General features: G+C 37.7%; 3 protein-coding genes across 3 annotated transcripts in view; 2 read left to right on the top strand and 1 right to left on the bottom strand.

Moving 5' to 3' along the window:
* Positions 1 to 511: 511 nt before the first annotated feature.
* Positions 512 to 17,154, bottom strand: LOC140951576 (uncharacterized). Its single transcript, XM_073400856.1, has 13 exons — positions 17,008 to 17,154; positions 12,138 to 12,198; positions 11,507 to 11,977; positions 8,068 to 8,120; positions 6,530 to 6,559; positions 5,550 to 5,650; positions 4,763 to 4,825; positions 3,676 to 3,739; positions 3,172 to 3,258; positions 2,179 to 2,305; positions 2,025 to 2,089; positions 1,287 to 1,431; positions 512 to 720 (listed from the first exon to the last, which is right to left on the bottom strand). The coding sequence occupies exons 1-13, from the start codon at positions 17,021 to 17,023 to the stop codon at positions 681 to 683; spliced, it is 1,323 nt and encodes a 440-aa protein (XP_073256957.1). The 5' UTR covers positions 17,024 to 17,154; the 3' UTR covers positions 512 to 680.
* Positions 17,155 to 17,223: 69 nt separating this feature from the next.
* On the top strand, positions 17,224 to 23,544 carry LOC140952887 (E3 ubiquitin-protein ligase RNF34-like). The gene is made up of 4 exons (XM_073402339.1): positions 17,224 to 17,531; positions 19,776 to 20,165; positions 20,826 to 21,033; positions 23,341 to 23,544. Exons 1-4 carry the CDS (start codon positions 17,304 to 17,306, stop codon positions 23,526 to 23,528), a joined length of 1,014 nt encoding a protein of 337 aa, XP_073258440.1. The 5' UTR covers positions 17,224 to 17,303; the 3' UTR covers positions 23,529 to 23,544.
* Positions 23,545 to 25,091: 1,547 nt separating this feature from the next.
* LOC140952886 (nuclear cap-binding protein subunit 3-like) overlaps positions 25,092 to 25,232 on the top strand; it is a 9,773-nt gene continuing 9,632 nt past the window's right edge. Inside the window, exon 1 of the mRNA XM_073402338.1 lies at positions 25,092 to 25,215. Coding sequence (XP_073258439.1) covers positions 25,138 to 25,215 — 78 coding nt within the window. The 5' untranslated portion in view covers positions 25,092 to 25,137. The remainder of the gene's footprint in view (positions 25,216 to 25,232) is intronic.

The raw sequence follows: 25,232 nt of genomic DNA, 5'->3' as shown, positions 1-25,232 counted from the left end.
CTTAGTCCTTAATAATAGTGTCTCAAATTAGACAAATTTATACCTCTTCAATCAAAATGCCGAAAATCTATGTATTCAAACATTACCCCCGAACTCCCCCTCCCCCATTTCTTGGCCCAGGGACGTTTGCCTTGAACTCTCATACTTACAACCCCGTCTTTGAAATAATCCTGGATCCGCCGCTGCCAAGGATAGACAAATCACAGCAAAGATTAGGACAGCCTAACTAGCCACAAAAGCACAAACTAATTGCTTGCGGTTTAGTTTTCTCTCACCCGATTGACAATAACATTCCAGAAATATTTCTGGTGTTCACAGTTTCCCGGTTTGACTGCAATTTACTTTTGATGAACAAGATAGTTGAATGCAATTCTTAAGGTAAATTTATTTAATCTGATAAACTTAGTTTTTGAACTTTTGTTCTATCCTTGCAAGTATGGAATGCAAATTTAATACAGTTTCATTATTCCTTGATACAGGTCAGTAAAAAAATGATGAATGCAAGTAAGCATTCTGTTTGTGACACAAAAACATTTTATTGAATTATACAGCTTACAAATACATATACTAATGAAACGCAATATCATTTTTTTAACTAGTGAAAATAAAATAAGCGCTATTGTTGTTGTTCTCATTTAACAATGAACTTAAATGCAAAAGCTGAAGACCCAAGTGGCTGATTAGTATGGTCTGTCTCTTCGGTCTTGCCTGGCGCCTTGTCTGAATAGAAAGAATATGAGTCAAGATTCAGAGTACATTACAATGTATTGCATGTTTGTGAGAAAAAGACAATGCACAAATGGACTCTGTCATAAATAGTAGAGTTTTCATGAGTCAAGCTCCAACAAAGTGATCACTATTCTCATTGTTATAAAAAAAAAAGAACAAAAATTGGTGCTTTCTTAAAATGACAGCATGCTTTTGACATCCACAGCTGGTTAAGTTCAGTATTACAAGCGGTACCAAGGAGATGCGTGGTGAATGTGAGAAGTATTGCTACATTTATATACTGAAAACAACCTAAGAAATTGTGTGGAGGGCCATTTTGTGTCTTGTAAGAAAACTGCGCCCTACATGCAGAGGCATGTTATAGGTGTCATAAGTTTCAAACTTGCAAAAGTCTTGAAAAAGAAATGTCATAAAAAAGAAACTGTTTGAAACTTCCCGCTTTCTCAAACCCTTGCATTACTAGCAAGCTAGGCAGACAGTTGTTAGGAGTACAACACGTAAAAATCTACAGAAAGATGAGAAAAGGATGCAAAAGTGATAGGAACAGAGTATCTTACCTGTCATAACCTCCCCGACCCCCTCCTCCAAAACCACCGCGTCCACCCCTACCACCACCTCTTGGTCCACCACGACCTCCACCTCCTCTACCACCACCCCAACCTCTTCCTCCTCCACTTCGTCCTCCATAACTGTCACCACCACCTGGAACAATAATGGATAGTTAACATCAAGCAGTAGACTGCAAAACAGTCTGTTTTTTTTTAGTATTCAAGTACGCGCGAGCAGTCAAACAAAAGGTCTGGAGCAGGACTGGGGAGAGATGCTTAGAACATGTCTCTTTTTCTCACACCATGCCCTATCAGCATGTGAGGCTCACGTGATTTGCAAGAGAGACTCTTAAGCGACGCTAAACCGATTTTGAGACACAAAGGCAACTGTTCTGCAGTCTAATCAAGCAGTGGTAGCTCTGGAGAGCAAAACAACAATCTGGAATTTTTGTTTACTAGGATAACTCTCACGACTCAATCATGTGCAAAATTTTCTGTTCTCCTTGTGATATAAGTGCAAAGGATTACGTGAATTTAAGGTCAGAGGGCATCAAGTTCCTATTTCAAGTTTCTGGCCATTGTTAATTTATTTTTAATTCAATAGTGCCAATTTTTTTGGTAAATCAGTGACATATAGTTCACACAAAGCACATTATCCAGACCTTTGTCTACTGAGCTCTGATTTTCAGTTCACTAAAAAGAGAAAAACAAGGAAAAAGCGTGAAATGTTATTCACGCAATATTTACCATCACCACGGGGTGTTTGACATTTGTTGCAAGCATCTCTTCTGGCAAAGTTCATGTTTCCACACCTGGAAAAGCACAAGGCAATGTATTAGAACTTTGAATCATTTCACTTCATATTTCAGCAGTTTTCTATTTCATATAAACTAGAACTCACGAGGGGCAATCCCAATCTCCTGCACGAGCCTCCATCTTGCCCTGGTTACCTCCTCCTCCGCCACCCCGCCCATCATCTCGGCCACCCCTTCTGTCACCGCCTCCACCACGACCACCTCTAGGACCTCCTACAAGGAGAAGACAGTTGACACTATGCTTTACATGTTGAATTATTCAACAGCAAAAGAACTTTATTATTTTGTGCCCAACAATATCAATAGGTGATTAAAAAAAAACACCAGGGTTCTCACCAGGATTTTGCCTTGAGGAGTCCCAGGGCCCCCTCTGTTGAGAAATAGGGGCCCTGTAAGAACATAAGGGGGAAAAAGGTATAACCTGAGCCCGCACTCCAAATGATCTGTTGAGTGAAGTATCTACCTGATCGAAAATGGCAGATGGGGTGTTTACGATTCGATAACAATGCATGCTCCATTTGACTCGTAGCACGCCATTGCGCCCTGATGGGCGCATCTTCTTGGCTCTTTATGCGCCATCTCAAATTTTCTGGTGGGAATCCCACAAGGCCATGGCCTGGTGAGGTACTGAAAGACTACAGATTGCCCATAACAACCACAGAGGGCTGGAAAGATAAGGCAGGATACTTAAGAGATTAATTTACGATCATTAGGGTCAGGTACCATCGACCAACAAGTCTGGCACCTTGCTTGACCACTGACCAAACTGGTGCAAAAATAAACTTTGAGCCCTTTCACTCCAAGTAGCATGACTCGCCATTCTAACTTTAAATCCATGGATGAAATTATTATCCTCTGCTACAAATTTAAACTTCATTTTAAAAAAAATGGGTTATAAGAGTCACAGGCTGCTTACAAAATGACAACAAACTGTTGAAATAAAACATTTTGTGAGCAAAAAAGGTTCGAAATGGATAAAATCTTTGTACAAGAGGCATAAAGTAAATAAAAAAGTCGAATGACCTCATATATTAGAAGTTAAGACATCCCATTGTAACCATTTACTAAACTAACTGTACCTCGTCCACCACCTCCTCGAAAGCCTCCTTTAGGTACTCTCTTCTCAGCAAACTCAACTTTGATTAGGTTCCCAAGAAACTCTTTACCTGTAAAGGAAGGAAACCACATGCTAAGTCATAAGAAAACTTCGGAACACTTGAAAACTTAACACAAACTTTCAAGTAGCATTTTGACAATGTCCTATGTTTACAATTTAATTTATAGATATCTGTTAATAATATTCAGTTTATCTTCAGTGGAGTCTCAACTACTGTAATAATACAATGAAGTACAGTAGAATACATTGGTGTTTTTATGGATAATTTGAAGTTTTGGGCAGGTGACCACCTACCCCTCCTCTAAGTCAACATCAACAATCCCCTACTTCTCACTTTGGGCAAAATTGTGACTTAGGGGAGTGGTAGGTGGTCACTTACCCAGAGACCTCAAAAGATCCGTTTTTAAACCAGAATTAGATTTTTTGTCCACTATGCACATAGTTGAACATAATTATGTTATCTTACCATTAAACCAATCAATGGCAGCCTGGGCTGTGGGTGGATCATCATAGGTAACTGTGGCATCCCCCTACATCCAAATAACAACAATTGCATGTGTAAGATTACAACAGACAGTCAAACTACCACTAAAATGTACAGAAATACCTTTGGAGATAGATAAAAAGGTCATGACTAATGTGATGGTATAAAGGATGATGAATATTGTTGTAAATAATAATTATAGTGCTATACAGCAAGGAATAAGTTTCTAACCCACAACAACAGGAAAAGCCAGACCAACACTGCAATATGTATAAAACTTTGAATATAAACACGTTTGCTAGGGCTATTAGCAGAACAAGCACAAAGAAGCCTGTGTTAACCTTTTAAGGCCCCAAAATTAATGAATACCACATTTCTCCTTGTAGTATCAAAGCTTTATGAAACAGGGTGGTCACCAGAATCAAGGGCATTATCAAATGAATATTGAATTTTGCTCAATATCATAATCCATCTATCCAAGGGTATAAAGGGTTAAGTGAGTCCAAATCACAAATCGGTCACCAATCTGCCTAAATTCAAAAAATAGCATCTTTAAAATTTCATCTGAAGTATGGTAATTTCATTACGACATTTACGTGCTTTAATTTTGGCCAGAAAATACGATAGTCCCAGAACCGTATCTGTAGAAGTTTTAACTTTGCCTGTGGCTGCCGAACTAACCTTACCTACCACAGTGCATGTGCAATTTAGAGGTCGCCACACAACGCGACTGTTGTGAAGAACGATTTTGTTTTGCAAGCAGGTGGTTTTTGAAGGACATTTGCTCTGTTGTCACTTGTCACAATGTTTTGTTACATACTTTTTCCAAAGATAGCGCATGGCAAACATATTGGCAATAGATAACAAATGTGTTGAAAAAACAAGGTATACTCAGTGAAACAAACCATTAAATAATTTAAATTTTCTCTTTGAAAAATAATTGTCCTTGTAGCACATGGCGTTAAACATGTATGCTTCAGACCATAGGTACCCATCATTGCCCTTTTTTTTGTACAGACTATTCATTGCCAGTAAGGTCATGTCCTCGTAGAGGACTATTTTGTTTTACCTTGGGAGTGCCATCAGGATTTCTGTATATCCAAATTTTAGGGTTTCCAGTCTTTCTGTCAATCTAAACAACAAAACAACGAGTTAGTGATCAAACTTACTTTACAAAAGCTTTACAGCTTCCACATTAACTTAAAGCAAGCAATGTACTGATCTTTTTTCAAAGAAATCACAAAGTCATGAAGTTTTAGGGGTTCGCAGGAAACAAATACCCTTAGTTCTCTAAAGAATGCAATAGAAATTATTTCTAACAGGTTTACAGTGAAATTCAATGTATCCCACTGCGTGTTTTGCAAACTTTAAAGGGATTTCGGGTTTGCCTGTTCCCTCAATCATTTGAGTGGCGTCAGACTAATGCAAATCAGAATGCAAAGTGCTTGCCCAGCTTGGCCCCCAAAAACAAAAGTGTGAATGACTTTAGACCAGTGAAAAGCAAAAGAAAATAATTGTAATGGTGAGTGGAATTTTTGTTGAGGGAAGGAGGCAGACAATTTCCTTTATTCTTGCAAGTGACTGTAAAAAATAAGGAATATCAGACAAATCTTCCAAGGAAACTTGTCAATTATTTCCCAAAACAGGACGATCAAAAGCAATAACCTAATGAAACACAGAAACAAGTAAAACACATCAAAACCCATCAATCACAAATCATGACCTTTTGAACCATGATAAAAGTAAAGACATGTTTCCAAGGAGGTCCGCTAAGATGATTCACAGAACAGAAAAGCCAAAAAATTCCTTTGAAGTTTGCAAAATGCCCAGTGCGATAGGAATTTGGATCTAATTACCTTGATAATACCAATGGATCCAAAACGATCTTTGATGTCGTTTTCAGTCACAGAAGGAGCAAGGTTGGAGATAAAGACTTGATCTGTCTCATATTCCTTTCCTATAGTAAAGCAAAATAGTATATTCCAGGAATCTTAATAATGAATACAAATTGGGTACGAAGAGGTGATCACTTTAGGAAATATTCACCCAGGATCAATAAAATAATTGTATTGATTCTATTTTATGCCAGTGATGCCGACTATCCCATCAATAAGATAAAAATTCATATCCAGAGCAGGGATGTCACTAAGATTTCAAGTTACGAGGTAAATGTAACAAGTAGGCGGGGAATCAAACAGCTAGGGATTTCTTTTGGTTCTACTTTTCTTCTATTTTCCAATGAAAGTAGCCGAAGGCCACATTCATAGTAGCCGGGGGAAATCCCCGGCCCCCCAGCTCTTAATGACAACCCTGTCCAGAGGCACTTAACTGAGTATGGGCTTGAATCAAATTATGGCCTCCCCAAATGCAAGTTACAAGCAGGGTTTTCATTAGGAATCCTAGTAGCAGGAGAAAGGTGTAACCTTACAGGAGAATATTTTGAAAGAGGCTCCACGTCTGAATGAAAAATAGTCATAAACTACCAAACGTTAGTCAGAGAATACTGTGTAGTAAACAGAGAATTCCCTGATCCCCGATGCCTAATGAACACCTTGTACAAGTTACAATCAATTCTCTCCAAGACAGACACTTTTGAGACCAAGAATAAATGTCCATCTTAGAGAGATGTCTGTCTGATAGGGAGTCAAGTAAAGGAAGTAAAAAAGGCAGCAACCAGCTTAAAGTGTCTGTTTTACAGAGATGTCTGTCATATAGAGGTGTCCGTTAAGAGAGAGTCGACTGTACATAGTCAAACCACTGAGCTAAGGTAAAACTCTAAGTGAACTATGCACACCATTTTAATAAAGTACTGGTAATCACATTCAGCACACCATACCTTCTTGTTGTCCTCCACCATATGGATTACCTAGGGAAAAAAGCAAGTAACCCCTCAGTGATAGCTTGGAAAGTGTACAAAACAATCCAATAACATACTATACTTGGTCCACATAATATTGTGTTAGTACAAACATGTCCAAGATCTACCAACAGAACAGTAAGTAAATTCTGTTGAACTTCTCTTTTGACTGTTTAAAATTCTTCATGGCTTATCAAATCGCAGTTGTAAAAACATTTAAAGAGATTGCCTATGCATAAAATAGCATATTTCGTAATACAGGGTTTTCTTTCAGTTCTATAGACAAACATTAGTGCTAGTCCATTTAAATAAAACCTCCATTTTCCTGTACTCGTGTCAAGTATATGTCTTGCCAATTAAACAAGTGAATGGACATGACTAACACAGAAGATTACCTCTACTCCAGACATTTGATAGACCTTTGTACAGAATGTGTCCAAATACAGAACAGAAAACATGGATGCAAAACAACTTAAATGGACTAGTACAAAACAGAAACATTGGGGAGATTCCTTGCACAAGAGAAAACCCAGTTACCAAGAGCAAGTCAAAGAAAATGCAAAGTACAAATTCTTGTATTGACTTAATTGCAAAAGTTGCACAATTTGTACAATTTGGTTGTAGTAAGATAATGATAGTAGCCATGAGATACCCAAATATCCTGCTAATACACCTGTATAATTTTAGTAATAATTTATTATTACATTTATGAACACCAATTTGATCAATGGGGAAACTTTGGGGAAACTTTACAGACTGTTTAAGTAGAAATCAGTACATTTTTACAATGATTATACATTGTGTTACCTGGACCATGTAAAACACCACATTTGCAATCCAACAAGTCATATCATCTTTTCCCGACCATTACCATTACTAAACGTGGTCACATTATACAAGTACTCAGTAAATGGCACTTCAATCATAACCACCATATAAGGAACATTCTTTAAGGGTAATTTAATGACCTTTTACTTCCTTATAACGGTAGTTTCAATTCAATGCCATTTACACATAATACTGTATAATGACAAAGCGGTATCATTACTTAAGCTACATGCTACCTTTAGTACAATACATAAGCATGAATATAAGCATATACAACACAAACAATCTTACAGATTGTGTCTAAACAAGGACTCCGGACCATGCTAGAGATGCAAGTGTCGATCATAGGTCATTTTAACCCAAGAAGGTCAATTTTCTCCCCCTTCTACTTAGAGCCATTTAGGCAACCAGGGTGATTTACCACTTTGAATGATACCAATATACTTTTACCAGAGTGATAACCCAACATTTTGAAAAACATTCCCTTGGATGTAGTACCTTTGATTTTAAATTGAGTTAATTCAGTCAGAGATCACATAGCCCCATCAAGTTTGGAGATGACAAAAAAACTGATATTGACCAATGATTGTACCAGCTTAATAGCCGACCGGCCGGAGTGATTGAATAACACCACACAGACAGCATTGTAACAAACGAGAGCAGGACAGTGTCTGCGTTACATGACTTACCATAACCCATATTACTATTGTATCCACCCGGTCGGCTACCTCCTCTGCCACCACTGTGTATTGTACCAATCAAATCAATGCATTGTTCAGAAGAGGACACTGCCTCAATCAACCAGTTTAGTAGCAAACACCAATATTCACAAATGTTTAAAATGTTTAATTTAACAGTTACGTTCGTATGGAAATTGGTCAGAACTGCTTGCACTAAACCTAAATGTGATACAGGCTTTTTTCCTTTCTCCATTAGGAAAAGAATCGAAGACGTGATGTCTAATGGAACCAAAAGAAAGACTTCTCATTTCTTATATGACTGGAATCTTCCACTTTTTGTTTTGAAAAAATACACAAAAATATTTTAGTTTTGTAAGTTTTTGGAAGCATAGCAGTTTAGACTACTTTCCATATCATAAGACAGTTTAATAAATCGGTTAATGAGGGGATGCTACTAGACAAAGACACGGGTTCCAGTTTGGAAACTTGGAGTACACAGATTAACGGTGATTGTTATTATTGTAAATTAATTACGTGCCTGTGCCTTTTGTTTGATATGGAGGATCACAGAGATTCTCAAAGAGGGTTGAGGATATAACCCCCTCCTTGATCTACATAATTCTTCACATCATCCTTAGCCTCGACCAATAATCAATAACATGCAGAAAAATGTGTACCTTAAAAAAAGATAGTTTAGAGACTGTCCACTCCAAGTAATAACAATATTTATCAGTATGCTTTTAATAAGTTATTAATATATTATTACCATAATATTAGGATAACACTGTAGATTTTCAGGGAAATGTTATTTAAGAGTTCCAATTTTGGTAGTCAGAAACCTTCCTACATGTAGGTGTACATCAAAAACTGGCAAGTTACCTCAGCTGCTAAAAAATCCGCACTTGGATACAAGTTCTAATTCTTCCCAACAAAATGCTGAATACAGCTTAACTGGGACCCATATTACTGCTGCTCCTTAGAAGGGAAACCAACCCATTACCCCAACACAATGATTTCCCTAGAAACTGTCTTCCCTGACCATAAAACTTTTTTCGAAACATGGGTGGGAGCTTTTACAGTTTTATTTGTGAATTATTAAGACCATTGGCCTGTTTGTTGAAAGACCAGTTAATTGCCAGACCTAGGCAGGTCCACATTTCTCGAAAGTCCTAATAGCTTTTTGGGCCCGAAATGCTGTTCTGTTTTGTTTAAATTCAAGATAAAATTTTCAATAATTTTAAAAATGATGCAATGAAATTATTAGTTAACAAAGCAGAATTGGTTTGTGAGCTAGGAACTATGCCACTATTCAATACGTTTTGATTTCAAAATTTGCCTTCAGACCCAAAAAGTTACCAGGCCTTTTGAGAAACAGGCCCAAGCTCAGTTATTGTTGCTGTGTTTACATTCATGATTTGCATTTCAGAAGTTTTGAGAGTAATACAATAATTATAACTAGCACAAAACGAAACAAAATGAATGGTTTTGACCTGTGACACAACTAATGCCAAGGATTTGACTTCAACATAGTTTTCAGCCCACTTTCAAAGAACAGGCCCCAGTTGGTAAAAAACTGGATAGCAGCCCACTTTTCATAGCCTCCCATGCAGGTGTTTTTAGGGGAGCTCGTATTTCGTCAGTCCCCACAAACACCTGCTCAACTGAGAACAACATTCTTTTCCCAAGCTTAGCCAATGTATATTGTACTTTCCAAATTCTGAAAAATTGACCTTGACCGCAGGGTAGCCCGATAATTACTCGATCTGCATGAAACACTGGGAAAGCTTTATAACCTCTAATAAATGTTACACTCAGAGCGGCAAAAGTAAGACTTGGTCAGATTTTAGAACACTCCATGCACTGCATAACCTTAGCAAAGGAAAGACAAGAAGTAAGATGGGTAACTCTAGGGTCACATTTTTACACTTTCACGAGCTTATGGGTCGTGTTTAGCCTGTCAACACTTTATTTCAAAACTGCTGATTGATCACGTACCACGCGAATAACACAACGGGAAAGGAATGTTGTTCTCGCTTGAGCAGGCATTTCTGGGAAGAGATGAAATACGAGCTCCCCTAAAAATGCCTGCATGGGAGGCTACACTGTTCACTGAATAAATCAATCTCTAATCAGAGGATGTCAGAACTGGTTTTCCCATCACTTATCTACTGGATAGTGATTAATCCAGCAAATAGTGCTAATAAATTCTGATTTGTATTTTTAGGCATTGGTAGCTTTTTTGGCTAGGCTACTGACATCAGGAACTACAGATGTGTCTGTAAAACCAGTCAGAATAGTTTATATTTCCCCCTGGCGGTCACTACATAGCAGTCATAACCTTTACCTCTTCTTCTCAATAAAATAATAAATGTCAACCCAGTGCTTTAGGTAATCCTTTTTTAACTCAAAGCTGGAAGGTAATAACATCTTGATGGTATGGACAAGACCTTGTGACAGGTGTTCTAACGTGCAACATAACTGCACAGACAAATGACTTTGATTGTTTGCTTTCCCCCTTTCCCAGTGATTCTTAAAAACAATCAATCAGACACACCCTCTAATAAAATCCTTGATTACAAGTAAACTCCCCCCAAGTGATTTTTTAGCTTGTTTGTCCCATAACAAACTGAGGCCAAAATCTTGAGTTTGATTCATTAAAATCAAAGGGGACAGCTCTTTCAATTATTGAACAGTGAGGGTCACAAAATAATATTGGAACAATGCAGGCCAAAGGAAAAGCCATGATCCTAGTAACAGAACCCTTCACTAAATTTGGAACCTCACAGCGTTCTTTCATTTTACTTCTTTCAGCCATATAGCTTTTAGGGTTGGTAAAATCAATTGAAAATGCCTAAATTAAAAATAAAATTTGTCATAACTTGTGACATCCCATTACATATGTACACAACTGGCATCCCAGAAAAAGAGGGCAAAGCTACAGTGTAATTAATATTACTCTTGCCTATTCTTTAATGGATCTGATAACAGTATATTAGTCTGCAATTTGCTCTGTAGAGCAGTGGCACCTGTGATCATAATCATGAGGATCGTCAGTAACCAGACAAAGAAATTCAACACCCAACCAATAAAGTAAATTTGTTACATTGATTTCAATGTGTTACCATTGATAACAGGAAGAACTTTAACTTGGCATTTATACTTAAATTTAAGGGGGTATTTAGTCCACCAACAAACAAGCAAAAGAAATGACCCCAAGGTCAGGTTACTTCATCCATTGAGAAACATTTTCATAGCAAGAATACTGCAATACATTAATGTGTTTTTAAAACCAAAAACGTTTACACATGAGAGCAACCATTGTTTACCTCATTTAACTCAGAGTTACCCTTAACCTTTTTAAAACCCACTTTTTATCCAAATCTTGAGATGTAGGGGATGGTTTCTTCTTAAGCAAGATATCAGACAGAATAAAAAAATTAAAACCTACCCTCTTCCTCCTCCTCCATAACCTCCACCACCTCCCTGCCCATAAGAGCTTTGTTGTCCATAGCCACCACCACTCATGCCATGTCCACTATTTTGCTGATACCCACCAGCTTGATAGCCACCACCACCACCTTGACTGCTGCCATAACCTCCCTGGCCACCAGGCTGCTGATAGCCTCCACTCTGCTGGTAAGCAGGAGGCTGCTGGTAGCTTGAGGCAGCACTTGGCTGTGAATATCCACCACTCTGTGGCTGCTGTCCGTAACCCTGGTACTGGGTGGTTGGTGTTGGTGTGGGATAGCTGGTTGCTGTGGTGTCAGCCTGATACCCTGAGTATGAGGTGGGTGTGGTCTGGTATCCTGGTGCTGCTCCATAAGCTGAAGGGGTTGCTGCTTGGCCAGGTGCTTGGTATCCAGTAGACTGATAAGCGCTAGTTTGAGCTGGGTATGATTCATATCCCTGTGTAACATAACTGTTCATAGAAACATACATGAGTAAGGACCAACTTGTTAAGTTTAGGACCTTGCAAAACTATACTACTATCAAGTCTTCACAAGCAAAACAGTTTTCGAAATACATGGATGACCTGTCAATAATGGTTGATAAGGCTGCATAAAGCATACAGTACTTACCCTGCAGCTCCTGTATTGCCACCATACATGGTTGTTCCAGCCCCTTGGGCATATCCCCCGTCTAAATAAGAAAAAAATCCACTCTTTATTAAGTGTTGTCCTTAACTCATTTCCCCCAGGTCCTATAAAAACCAAACTCTAGAGATTGATATGGAAAAAAATTCTAATAGATTTGTGTTACTTCTGATTGTTACCAAATTTCTTTTACCTGGCTAGCTTCAGCCTCTAACTGTAGATATACTTGTCACAGCAATTTTTTGAGAATAGTAAAGAAATGGCTGGTGATGCGGGAAAAATTTATGATGCTTTGGGCTATCAAGAAATGCTTTGGGCAATGAATTTGAACAGTTGGTACGTTTTAAAATAGTTTTGGATGCCATTTGGCTTCTCAAATACTGAACACTTGCAAAAATTGAGGCAAATGATCGGTGAAAATCATAGTCTCACTTTGAAAAAGAGTGCTGCAAGCCACTTGTTTTTGAAATGCAATGAAGTTCATTTCAGTTAAACTTGCTTTTTTCCCTGAATTAATATATCTTTAAATTATGAATCCTGACCTCAGAGTTTGAAATTTGTAAGAAAAAGTGACTAAAATTACAGTTTTTGTTGCATCGCTCCATAATATACAAGTCATGCTAAGAGTAGAATTGTGGTATGCAAATGAGTATTTAACTAATTGGCATAACCCGATGGCATCCAGTGCTCGACACTTACGCTAGTCCACCAGCCCAGGACTAGTGAAATTCCACACTGGGCTAGTAAAAATGTGGTCTTACTAGCCCCAAGACCAATTAATATAGCGACCACAGGGCTCGACGTTGCGATCCCTGGGGTCGCCAATGCGACTTGATTTTATTTAGTGGCGACTAACTTTTCACGCCTGGTCACCAGGCTGGCCCCCATGATATTTGTGACCTTCTTTGGGAAAACGTACACTGACGATATTCCGTTAAACGGTTAGACCGTTAGCTATCCGTTAGTCATCCGTTAGACAGATCAATGAAAATCGTTGGAGGCGTTTGGCAATTCAGTCTTTAGGCTAGCAACTCATCCGTATCCGTTAGATCGTTAGTTGTATCCGTCGACCTTCTACTGAAATACACTGTTGAAGAAGTTCCAACGGGCAACGGAGACTGTCTTTTAGTGGGTCTGTAACACCATCACTTTAGAAAAATTATTCTGTAAGAGCTTGTAACCGATGTTTTAAGGCTTCCTTTCGCAAGATTTTTGCCCGTTTTAATGTCCGTTCGCATCGTACAGCATCGGTCGAAGAACTCACATACCTGCGGGCGGCGTCCAAAATCTCTTAAGGTAAATACTGAAGCGTAATTTCCTCAAACAGTTATTCAAGGTTCAGGAAATGAAATACACTTACAGTTAGACAAATTCTTTGTATTAGAAAAAAACTCATTTGGGCTATGAAAGAACAAATCTGCAAACATTCGCTTTGCGTTCTATATTGCTGGTTTGCATGTGACGTCACAGCGGCCATGTTGGTGGTCAAGAACAAAAGCATTTCTGTCCTCTGGGAACTAAACTCTATTTTCATGTAAATTCTTCGAGGAAATATTCTTTTGTTTTGACCCCCAACATGGCCGTCTTGTCACGTGGTTGCAAACCAAGAATTTGCATTGATGTTCAGAAATGAACATCGGTGAAACATGATCTATGTCGTTGCCTAGCACGTGATCGAAAGTCTCCTCCACAAAGAAGAAACAAATCGTCAATATTTTCGGGCAAAAGTTGATTTGGAGAGAAGTCTGTTCAAGAAGTCTGACTTCAACGATACTTTATTAGAAGTCAATAAAATGCAGCAAAGCTCTCACTTGGGTCGTCACCGAACGCTTTGTCACGAAGGGCTCAAATGTCAACATAAATTTGCATAAAAAAGTAGTTTACAAGAAGCCCGAGATAGACGTTTGTTCTCTTAAGTTTTTATCAGACTAATCTGCAATCGAGTCCGCAATCTAGATACATGTTCGACATAACGGAATTATTGTTAATCGATGCACTAAAATTTATTCCCGGACAAACAAGGGACCTGTTGAGAACTGCGATCGATTTGCCTGATTAATTTTGACGGAAGTCTTAAAAAAGACTTCCGTTGAATCGAATTCATCACTGGTGATTTTCTCTTACAAGTAAAGTTAAAGTCAAACGTTACACGGACCAACCGTTAGCTGCTAAGAATCAACCGTTAGATCGTAAGACCAATCCGTTAGAACAAATCGTTAGAGCGTTGGGACAAGCCGTTAGAGCGTCAGAAAAGCCGTTAGCTATCCGTTAGTTTAACGGGTAACGGAATACATAAATACGTAAAAATCATAATGAATTTTATAACAAGTGCCATTGTAGGGGTTACGTAAACTGTTTTGTAGAAGGTAACTTATTGACGATTTTGTTGAGGTTAAAAAGACCTTAAGTATATTGTATGCTATTTTTTCTTGAACATAATTTTTGGCGACTAGAATACTTGTCCTGGCGACCAAAAATGAAAACTTAGAGGCCAGCTGGCCCCAAGATTTTTTTCTGAAAGTCGAGCCCTGGACCAAAATAATTTTTATCCACCTCTATAACTTGGGAAATTCTTTTTCTAAAGGCTTCACGTGAAGTTATTTCTATAGCTTGAGTATTAAAATTCAATACTCAAGCTACAGAAAATAAGCCAAAGGACTTGCTATCCATGTCGCTGAGGTATCATACGACTGATTTCTAAAACCCGTTCTATGCTGGAAATGGAATTACAGTACACCGTCACTTGCATATCATCGATAAAGTAGGGGCCTGGGTGAGAGCCACCATAGGTCCGCCATCTTGGAATTTTTTCATGCACATTCACCACAGGAATGAAGAAGATTTCAAGCTTTCCAACAGCTTAATACCTTCGAGAAAGCATTCTGTAATGACCAATGATTCTGAAACAGATTTTCCTTGCTTACCAGATCAGGACCACTCACAGCATGAAAAGGAAGAGAACTGCAAAAGTTCATTGATTTCTAGGTTGTAGGTCTACATTTTCACCCGACTGTTTTAACCAAGTTGAAGGAACAAAAAACATTAATGGCTGTGATTGATTGAAGGTAAAATGTACCATGGAACGTGTGTGTAAATTAAACTCAGGTTTGGCCACAGGAACAGACAATTTCCATTTGACCCTGATATTTAAGAATTCATGACAGTTTTCTACCCAACTTTTTTAAATGTTTCAACCCAAAACATTGCCTCTTGAACCCCACACTGACAAGAAACAAAGCAGCATTAATTCTATGTGTCCCACTATGGCAAATGTGGAGAATGTTTTGCTCAGACATCAATGAAAAACTTCTCTTTTAAGCTTTTCCTCCACGCCAAACATTACTTACATGTAATTGCAAAAATTGCTTTTTCAATTTTAATGATTGCATAATTTTAACAAATACAAATATAAATACATTATGGGTTGCTATAAAGTGAAACACTTTTTTCTGGAAGTATATTTTCTGCCCTTTCAAAAGAGGTATAGCTTTCTGTGCTGCTCTAAAAACCTGCTGGGATATGATTTTTTTTATCTGAACAAGGTTAATTTTCCAGATTTTTGAACAAAATGAAATGAGTTAAGCATGGAGTGGCCAACTCTTATTTACACAAGCAAACTATTCAAATACTTAGATTTTGTGATTTTTTAACCCAGGGCATTTTGCAAGGATTTTAATAATATCGAACGACAAATACTGTGGGGAAAACCATCAAAAACCATGGGCACTCAACAATGCATGTGTATGCCATCCATGCTTCAGTTTCATTGGCTCAGATTCTAGTATCAGAGATTTCTTTCTCAACAATGTAACCAAATGTCCTAAACAATAATATGAAAGGTAAGTTTCCCTTCACTGCTTGACATAAGGAAGTTAAGTTGTTCCCCGTGGATCAAATTTCACATCTCTATATCCTGCCTCAAGAAACTTATGTGCAGTACATACTTGTAATATGATTGACTGTTGACTGAAGAACAATGGATACATGTTCATTTAGCTCAAATTCTCTTCTTAGAGGGGGGGGGGGGATTTGAATAGCCGGTTTTGGTCAGTTCACAGAGAATAGATGGCTCCTTCTGGAAGAGTATTCAAATAACAAAATGTGCTGGCAGCACAGCTGAATTATTTGTATGTGTCTAGTTTCCTGATAAGGGGTGTTATGTTAAGGGCATCCAGGACTGTGCTCTAGCAGAGCCTGGTGGCCCATGGCGCCTAGCTTTTGCTCTTGGGCAACTAGAAAATCATATATTTTTTAATATAATCATATGCTGGGCACCCTGGAGTTTACAGTTTCAGAGCAATGCGCTCTCTTCAATTTTCCTTAAAGCACAGCCTTGGCATCCAGAGTAAACTCCCACCTACTTTCCCTTCCCCATCCCCCGCTACTGTGACCAAAGATATGGAATGGGGGACACTCCACTGAAAACATAATCAGATACTGAGGATTGGAACAACGAGAGCTGCTTTGCCTCACCAGCCGATAATGTGACTCCATAATCCGAAATCTTACCTATACAGTAACAAACGAGCAGAACCTATTACTTTGATAAGTCTTCCACCCTGAGCTACGGCCATCATCCGCTATGCATGCATGCACATTCAATTCAATTCCACTTTGTAAGACCTTACATCGGGTTATTTAAAAAGAGGTCGCTTAAGAAAGTGCCTCTATCTTATAAACAAAAATAAAGCTTTTGCTGAGAAAGTAATTAAGGTAAGTATCAAAAGCTGTAAACGCTTACTGTAAGCTTAAAGCTGAATTTCACAATCGACAGGATTGGCAATCGCTTGTCAAACCAGGATTCAATGAGGTTTTTTCAAAAACAGCACTTTTTGTAACACCAAACTATACTTACAGCCTTGATCAGCCATTGCAAATTCTTCCCACTGTTAGAGTTCCTGTTAATAAGGCCAAAACTGGAAGGTAAACTTCGTCAAACACTGATAAAAAACGTGATCGATCGACAAGAAATGGAGAGTGCCAAAGCCACGCTACGCTCCTGCCTCGTTTTCATGTCATGACGTCATGACACTTCGTCCCAGCCCACTTTGCGTGATTTGTCCTAAAACGATTCTCGCTTCATTTAACCTAAAAATTGCTGCGTTATAAAATTGAGCAAAACAGTCTTTGAGCTTTTCTTTAGCGCCTGTTATGGGCGCTGGTGGTGTCAGTGGGGAGCTAAGAGAACATTCAGAGCACGTTGACGCGATATTGAGGACGCATTTTAATGTAGCGAACGGCCAAAGTGCATCATTTACACAATCCTTTTCAAACCGGACGAGTCAACCTTCCACAAGTAGTCGTAATTTTCCGGTCAATGATATCGAGGAGATGACGTGTTTTAGCTGCAACACCAACTTTACGATCTTTAAGAGAAAGGTAATAACATTAAGTTAAAGATTTGGGGAATTTAAGGTGACTTATTTTCGTGAGAAAATGAGATGGTACGACCCATATGATCTCTCACAGACGAACAGTGCAGTATTCCACAGAGTTCATACACTTTGACGTATATCATCTTGTCAAAGCAGATGTTGGTTGGAAAAATCCTACAGTAATTCTATCCTTTTTTATGTTTTTTTTAAATCTTATTGTGCGTCCAGTTAAAAATGATAAGTTGATAACAATCTTCTAGGTGTGCTAGTTAAATCACAAGATGCAGAGGCTTAAATTCATTTTTTAAATATCTTTATTAATAAGCTTGAGTAAAATTGTTCACAAACGTGTCAATTATTTAATGTTTCGTCATCCAACGTAACAGTCCAATCTAATTGTTTGTTTAGAGTTCTTATCTTTACTGATCTGTCTTTGATTGGAGAGGAAAGAAAGTTGAGCTAACAAGGAACAACAGTCCTGAAGTTAATTTAAACACAAACAAACAAACGATTTTAATTAATCTTTGTATATCACTGTTTTGCGTCCAAAAGAGTGAAGTTTGCTCTATATCTTTTTTCTTTTATTGAGCTTGATATTGGGTGTGTACGTGATGTTATTTTTAATACCATAACCTTGCGGAGGAAAAAAAGTGTATTAATTTCATACTTTCATTCATTTCCTAGTATCAATTTTTTTTTTAAATTTTGTACCCAGCATTAGAGGGAACAGTGGCAATTTTTTGTCTTGATCAAAATTTTGAAGTTTCTTTCTTGTGTTTGCAAAGTAATGTATGGCTAATACTGCAGTGCAAAAAATAAATAAGTGAGTAATGATAAATAACAACATATGTTTGATATGGGCTGTTTTTGTACTAGAGGAAATTCTCAGTATATATACATTAAGGCCCCAATATTGCTAACTCCTCGCTAAATCAAACTAAGTCCAATTTCCCTTGGATTTCAACCCTCTTTTCAATCATTTTTACTCAGTTATTTCAAACTTGAATTCCCTGCTAACTTGAACTAAATCTCCTTTCCCATGATCAAAAATTCACTGAATTTTGCCCTGATAACTCAAATTCTGGTTCCTTTAATTTCACTTGGATGCCATCCCATTAGCTCTTCTTGTTGTGTAGGGGTAAAAACACTAAAACTAACATGGGCTTATAATACACAATTTGATTCTAATTGGTGCAATGAACCGATCACATTTTATCATAAATAATGCCTAGTCATGTTGCCATTTCTGATGAAATAAGTTAAGTTGCACTGCACTATTCACTGAAGTGCTGAAAAATCAGTAACCATTGATTTTTTAACATGGCAAATTGAATTTTGCAATGGACCCCAATAACTTGAATCCCTGCTAACTCTAACTGTTTTTTGTTTCCCTTCAGAGTTGGAGTTACCGGGGTTCTACTGTACTGGAAATAACCCAGAGCAGTGAAATGTTTTATAATTGTCCACGTGTTTAAGATGTCCTCTAGTATAAATACGGCCTTTGTCTTGCTATTAATAATTTTTTGCCGGATCTGAACTCAGGACTGCCAGGATTGCAATCTAAGGCACTGACCACTTGGCCACATTGCATCCCCAAATACACATGCCTAAATAAAAAATTATTTAATTGTGGGTGACCACAGGAATCAGCAATCCTAACCTCCAGGGCCCAGTTGTTCGAAAGTCGATTAGCGCTTAACCCAGAGTTAAATTTAATCCGTGTTTCTTTTTCTTGTGTTCAAAAGTATTTTCTGGGATAATTTTCTCTGTTATGTTTAGAGCTTCCAAACATCAATGTGTAGACAGAAAGAATTAAAACTGAAGTGGTTTTTAAGCTTTCAAATCCGAATTCAAATCTTGCGCTAACCCTGGGTTATCTTAACCTAGCTTTGAACAACCTAGCCCAGGTTGCTATTATACACAGATGCTGCACGTATGTAGCTGAATAAAATGCATAGAACACTATCTGATCTTGCGCAGTTGGACCTTCTAACACTCTCTTAACCTAATTATGCACAATTTGACCTTCTATTAAGTGAAAATTGCATGGAAAGCACAGCGTTAAAGCAATAGCATTTTGACCTTGATCAACCTTGCCTGCACTTAATGACCTTTGGTCATTTTTAGTAATAATATTTAATGTTATGAGACATTACACAGAAAAGGTATGGGTAACGCAGTATCAGATGCATTGTAGGTAACAAAAGTAAGTATTGTGATGTAGTCTTTCTGTATGTTTTTCTTCCAGAATTTATGTGGGAATTGCAAAAGACATTACTGCAGTGAATGCTTTGCCAAAGAAACAAAATTTGTTCCAGGAGAGAACATCAGAAATTGCTTGAAATGCAGAGCTCTGCAGTATCCTATTGCCTACAGGGATCACTTGAAGAGGCTGAAAGTAAGAGATCTTCAAGAATATTTGAGAGCACGACAGATCTCCACGAACCAATGTAAAGAGAAAAGGGATCTTGTAGAGTTAATTTTGCGGCATGCTGAAGAAGGGTCAAACATTCCTCTGTCTATGCCACCCTCTCAGCAAGGACAACACCACAGTCAAACAAACACTCAATCACAGAGGACAGCTGGGCAACAAGGGAGCTCAACCGCTCGGCCACAGCCAAATGTTCAGCCTGTGCAGGTAGTCATAAAATTTTTGTTGTTAATCTATAAGGGCTTTTTACCACCTGTGACTAAAGTTTTTCTCAGGTGTGCAGCATTTGTTGCAGCTGAAATAGGAGACAACACCAGGGTGCAAAGAAAGTGAGTTTTTACGGCTTGCCATTCAGGCAAGAGTCTTTTAAGTACCCCAACATTTTTTTGATGAGCAGCATTGGTTGTAGTTCTTCTGTAATTTGAATTTCCCAAAAAACTTCACTTGCCCTTTGGGCAAGTTAAGAACAGGATTCACTAGCCCGATTGCAACATCCACTGGCCCCAGGCTACCGGACACGACTTTCTTCGCATGCTGCAAAACACAATTCCACTTAATACATTAAGTACAGTGAAAGCTCTCATAATTGGACACCCTCGGGATGCGAAAAAGGTATCTGTAACTGCGGCTGGCCCCTTACTGGAATGTAAAAATACAGAGTTTGTATGAGAGTGGAGAAAAACGGCGTTTTGTGAAGGTGGCCATGAGTAGAGCTTTCTGGTTATGAGAGTGTCCGTTAGGTGAGCTTCCACTGTATAGACTTTCACAAAAAGTGTGCCTCTAACTATCATTATCAGTCCATTTGTGCTCTCACCGTTATCCATGTAACCCTGTGTAATGTAGGCTACTTTGTCTTCTTGTTTTCAGGTGCGTCCATCGGCTCCCCCATCCTCTGTATGCAAGAGTCTAAGTCAGATTCAAAACATCGACGAAGTAGAGGATCTCTCAGTGAAAGAGCTGAAGTGTATTCTTTCTGCTAACTTTGTGGACTTCAAGGGATGCTGTGAAAAGAAAGAACTCTTAGATCGGGTCAGGACTCTTTGGAAATCCAAACAGGAGGTGAACAAAAAGAAAAGTAAGTCCTGGGTTTTGGCATTGTTAACGGGATTTTGTCACAAATAGTTATGGTGAGTCCCAGGACTCATTTTGTAGAAAAATCATTAGTCCCTGTCCATAACCAATGAGTCCCAGTTCAAAAAAACAAGGAATTCTAAATTGACAATGCTTGGGCTTTTATGTAACCAGACAATATTATTAGTCTGGAGACAGATGTCAAAAGTCTTTATTACAGTTTATTGAAATTAAAATATAGTCCTTCTAGATGTATCTAAAGCACAAAAAAGACTAAAGCAAATATGCATCTTTATCAACAGCCATAGAAATCACACAAACAGGATATTCTACCAAAAAATCTTAAAATCAATTGAACATTCTTTGCGTCCTACGGGATGCACGCCACAAATTATTTTGCGTCTTTGGGAATTCAACGCATCAGGGACGCAGACATAACAAAATTACTAGTATTAATTTTAAAAGTATCATGATAAATTATATTGATCAAATAGACTAACAGACATGCTTCCTACCCCTGCCAGGCCAGCATTTAATCTGTTTATCCAGCTGGTTCAATAAAGGTTGCTTTGGGCATTGGGAATTGGGCAATAGGAAGCTATTCTTTGGTGATCAATCAGGCGAATTATTACTTTGTTTGGTATGCCCAAATGCCCAATTGCCAATTCCCAATGCCCAGAGCAACCTTTATTGAATCAGCTATATATCCAGGGCGGTAGGAATTTGGAATCAGTCGTTGAAATTGGGTTGTGAAATTAAATGCCCTTCTGGTCCGTTGGTGATTATCATGGCGGGGCAAGGCTAATGAGAGATTTTATTGAACTTCCATTCCTTGAGAAGAAGATTCAGCAACAACTATTGTGGGAGTGCAATGGAAGTGGACAACATTTTCAATTACAGTACAGGCCACAGGCATTGTAGCACTTACACATGTGTAAATTGCGTGCAACATGGCAGATTTCCAGGCAAAAAACTTGCGTGTAAATATTTTGTACACAAACTCTTCAACGCAAATTTTTGTGTATTTTTAAGGTGACTAATTTTGCTTGTAAAAATACATGCAACTTGTGAGTATTTCTTCACAACAGCAAATATGGCTGATGTAAAATTAGAAACCGACTTTGTGGAAAAACGTCTTTTCGCGGTGAAAAAGAAAACAACTTACTATACGCTTTCTCTTACTACGAACATCATGTGTTGTAAATTAACAATAATGTTATGTATTAAAATTCCTTGGCTGTTGGCTGAAGTGGGGTTTCAAATTACAATACGCTATTTTACATGTAAACTTGGACGCATGTTACTTGCCTCGCTGACTGTAGTTTTGAAATAAGTTTAATGTTTCAGACTTCAGTACACTGTATTTTTTAGACTAGCTACGTGCTTGGATTTATCGAGGGCAAAATTATAGAGTAGTGATCTAAAGGGAAACGAAAATTACTTCGAGTTGGCGAGGGTAAAATTACAATAACTGTTTGAAGGAATTTCAGGGGAAGTCGACTTGAGTAAGCTCAACATTCAAGTTAGGAGTCAAGAAATCTGGATGACTAAATAGTTTGATTTCACATGGAAAATCTTGCTACACAGGCTACTAGTTAAAGTAAGCCCTAACATTTTCTCCAAATTCAACCCATGTGAGGTGGCTTGTACCAGTTTTCCTCTTTTTTGACAGTTTTAACTTTAAAAGGACAAAATAAAAAAGCAAGCCAAAGCCATAACAGCACTTTTGTAGAGTTGGATTATACAAATTTGCTTGACTTAAAACAACCATTATTTTGTCATTAGCAGTTACCATGGCAACATATCTTAAGGATTACTTAGAACTACTTTTTAGCTTCCAGCACTGATAACTAGAAAATTAAGCCAGTGACCCCTAGTTGTTTTGGATGACAACTTTTGGCATTAGAAAAGTAAAATGCACAGTGATTTTAAAAAAATTATGCAAGCAGATTTTTTGCGAAAGTGGAAAATACGACATTTTTATTCAGTAGAAACTTCCTCCTTAAAATTTTTCCATTTTTTCTCTGGCATTTTCTTTCAACTCTATCAGATTATTAAAACAATAAAAATAGAGGTAACCAGACTTGTTTCCTTGTAAAATACTTCGAGATTTCACAAATTCCCCCGAGTGTTCTTGTGCTTGAGGAAATGTAGCCAATTTGCCTCACTATTTTTCCCATGAGTACTCGGATATTTTCCTCCAAGCCAGCTGTTTAGCAGACTGAAAAAAAAAATGTTTCTCAACACATCCTTTGTTTACCCAAATTAATATAACTTTGTTGCTAACACTCTACAAAAAAACTGTTTGCAGGCTCAATGGCTCCTGATGAAGAAGACGATTCTGAAGAGCAGTGTAAAATATGTATGGATGCGACTATAGACTGTGTATTACTTGAATGTGGGCACATGGTCACTTGTACAAAATGTGGCAAGCAGATCACAGATTGTCCAATATGCCGCCAACATATATCTAGGATAGTACATGTTTTTAAAGCTTAACACTTAATAACAATTATTTAAAACAAATGATAATAATACTGTATGCAACTGGTATATTTGTTTTGAGAAGTTGACAGTGCTTTTTGAAAAATTTTTCAACCTGAAGTCTGTTTTTTAATTATCATCCTAATAGTTATGATGCAAAGCTCCCAAGCGAGTTTGAGGTGTTCTGTAATAGTTTATATCCATAGCATTCAGTTACTAGTTTTTGGCTTTCCGTTTAAAGCCCCTTCTTAAGATAATAAATTTTTTTGGTTGTGAACTTTGCAATATTTTGGTGTTCAGTGTCCCACACCCTTTAAATAAAGTTCCAATTTAAAAAAATGGCTCGAGAAGAAGAGAGGGAGATTGTGCTTGTAGCTATGGTTACCTCTATACAATTCTCTCTTTTTGTGTGCCTGACGTGTCAGCCTAAGTGATATTGTGAAACTGCTTTCATTATATTCTCGTTTTTGTTAAGTTTTTGGTAGTGATCATCTACAGGGAAACCATAGCTGCAAATAATTTTACATTTTTTAAAAGAAAGTAATGCAATTTGAATTTTATTTCCAAATAAATTCCTTGGACAATAATATTATAAAAGAAATCTAGGGTTTCTCAGTCATATGTAACAAACCTAAATTAAAATGCTTCACATAATAATTTTAAAATTCTGAAATAGCTTTTTTGTCTCAAAATACCTTTATTTTGTTATTTATTAGCATTGTACCATACTGTAACATTATTTTAAAGTATTCCATTATCAATGAATTGTAGGTATTTACTGGTCGTAGGAATAGTGTGCTCCAAAAAAGGTCATTTGAAGTATAATACAAGGAAAATGTAAGAAAACTGATTGTATAGAGTTATATGTCTGGACACTTCATTTGCATGTGTTTTGTTGTTTTTAAAAGTTTATATCCGCATATGAAATATTGAGGATCATTCAATAAAAAAAAAAACTTTTTGCTACCCTCCAACTAAATTATGTGTTTTACTTCCCCGTAATAGGCCACTTCCGAGTTCCAAAAACCCTCACTTTCACAATGAGGCTAGGTGCACAACCTTTCTTGTGAAAATGAGTTTTATTTGCACGAGAATGAAAAATCATTTTCATATCAAAGGCTGAGCACCTACCCTCGTTTTCAAACAGAGGCCCGGGGGAACTCGGAAATGGCCTATTCGAAAGAGATGACGGCATAATAATTAAGATCTTCAATATACATCGGTCAAATAAATTTAGAACTCCATATTTCGGCTTTTTTTATTAATGAATGGCAGCATGTTTCGGAGGATTGATCAGAGATCAGAAATAATGCGAAAATAATGAGGTCTTATAAACATTTCAGCCATAGAAGTGCAAAATATAATGATTGCAGTACTATGAATAATATTTGGTAGTTTATAACAATGCTTCCCTGATTTTTTTGCGCATCATATGTGCTCGAATGAACACAAAAAAGTTTTATGTAATTCTGAAATCACAATTTACCTCAATCTCCTACACCCGTCTCCCACAAAAACGTTATTGTTATGAGACCTGTTGAAAGTGTGCACACGTAGCGGACCTATAGCTCTTACTCGACGACCCCATCCGACCCAGGGAGACTAGGCACTACTTGTTTCCAAGATGGAGTTCGAAGAATTGAAAGTCGAAATTCCCGTTGACGATGGGGAAAAAGACGAGAAAGATTTCCCTTTTAACATGGTAATTAAGAGGCAATG

The sequence above is a fragment of the Porites lutea genome, chromosome 11 (assembly GCF_958299795.1).
Source record: "Porites lutea chromosome 11, jaPorLute2.1, whole genome shotgun sequence".
Classification (NCBI taxonomy): Eukaryota; Metazoa; Cnidaria; class Anthozoa; order Scleractinia; family Poritidae; genus Porites; species Porites lutea.
The sequence above is the reverse complement of the archived record's forward strand: the minus strand, read 5'-3'. Positions and strand labels throughout refer to the sequence as shown.

Excerpts from the sequence above, each read along its gene's own strand:
- LOC140952887 (XM_073402339.1), top strand. The coding sequence starts at position 17,304 with ATGGGCGCTGGTGGTGTCAGTGGGGAGCTAAGAGAACATTCAGAGCAC. Across the intron at positions 20,166-20,825 it reads CAAATGTTCAGCCTGTGCAG|GTGCGTCCATCGGCTCCCCC; the intron begins GTAGTCATAAAA and ends TCTTGTTTTCAG. Across the intron at positions 21,034-23,340 it reads GGAGGTGAACAAAAAGAAAA|GCTCAATGGCTCCTGATGAA; the intron begins GTAAGTCCTGGG and ends AACTGTTTGCAG.
- LOC140951576 (XM_073400856.1), bottom strand. Across the intron at positions 6,560-8,067 it reads CAATAGTAATATGGGTTATG|GTAATCCATATGGTGGAGGA; the intron begins GTAAGTCATGTA and ends TTTTTTCCCTAG. Across the intron at positions 2,090-2,178 it reads GGAGATTGGGATTGCCCCTC|GTGTGGAAACATGAACTTTG; the intron begins GTGAGTTCTAGT and ends GTGCTTTTCCAG.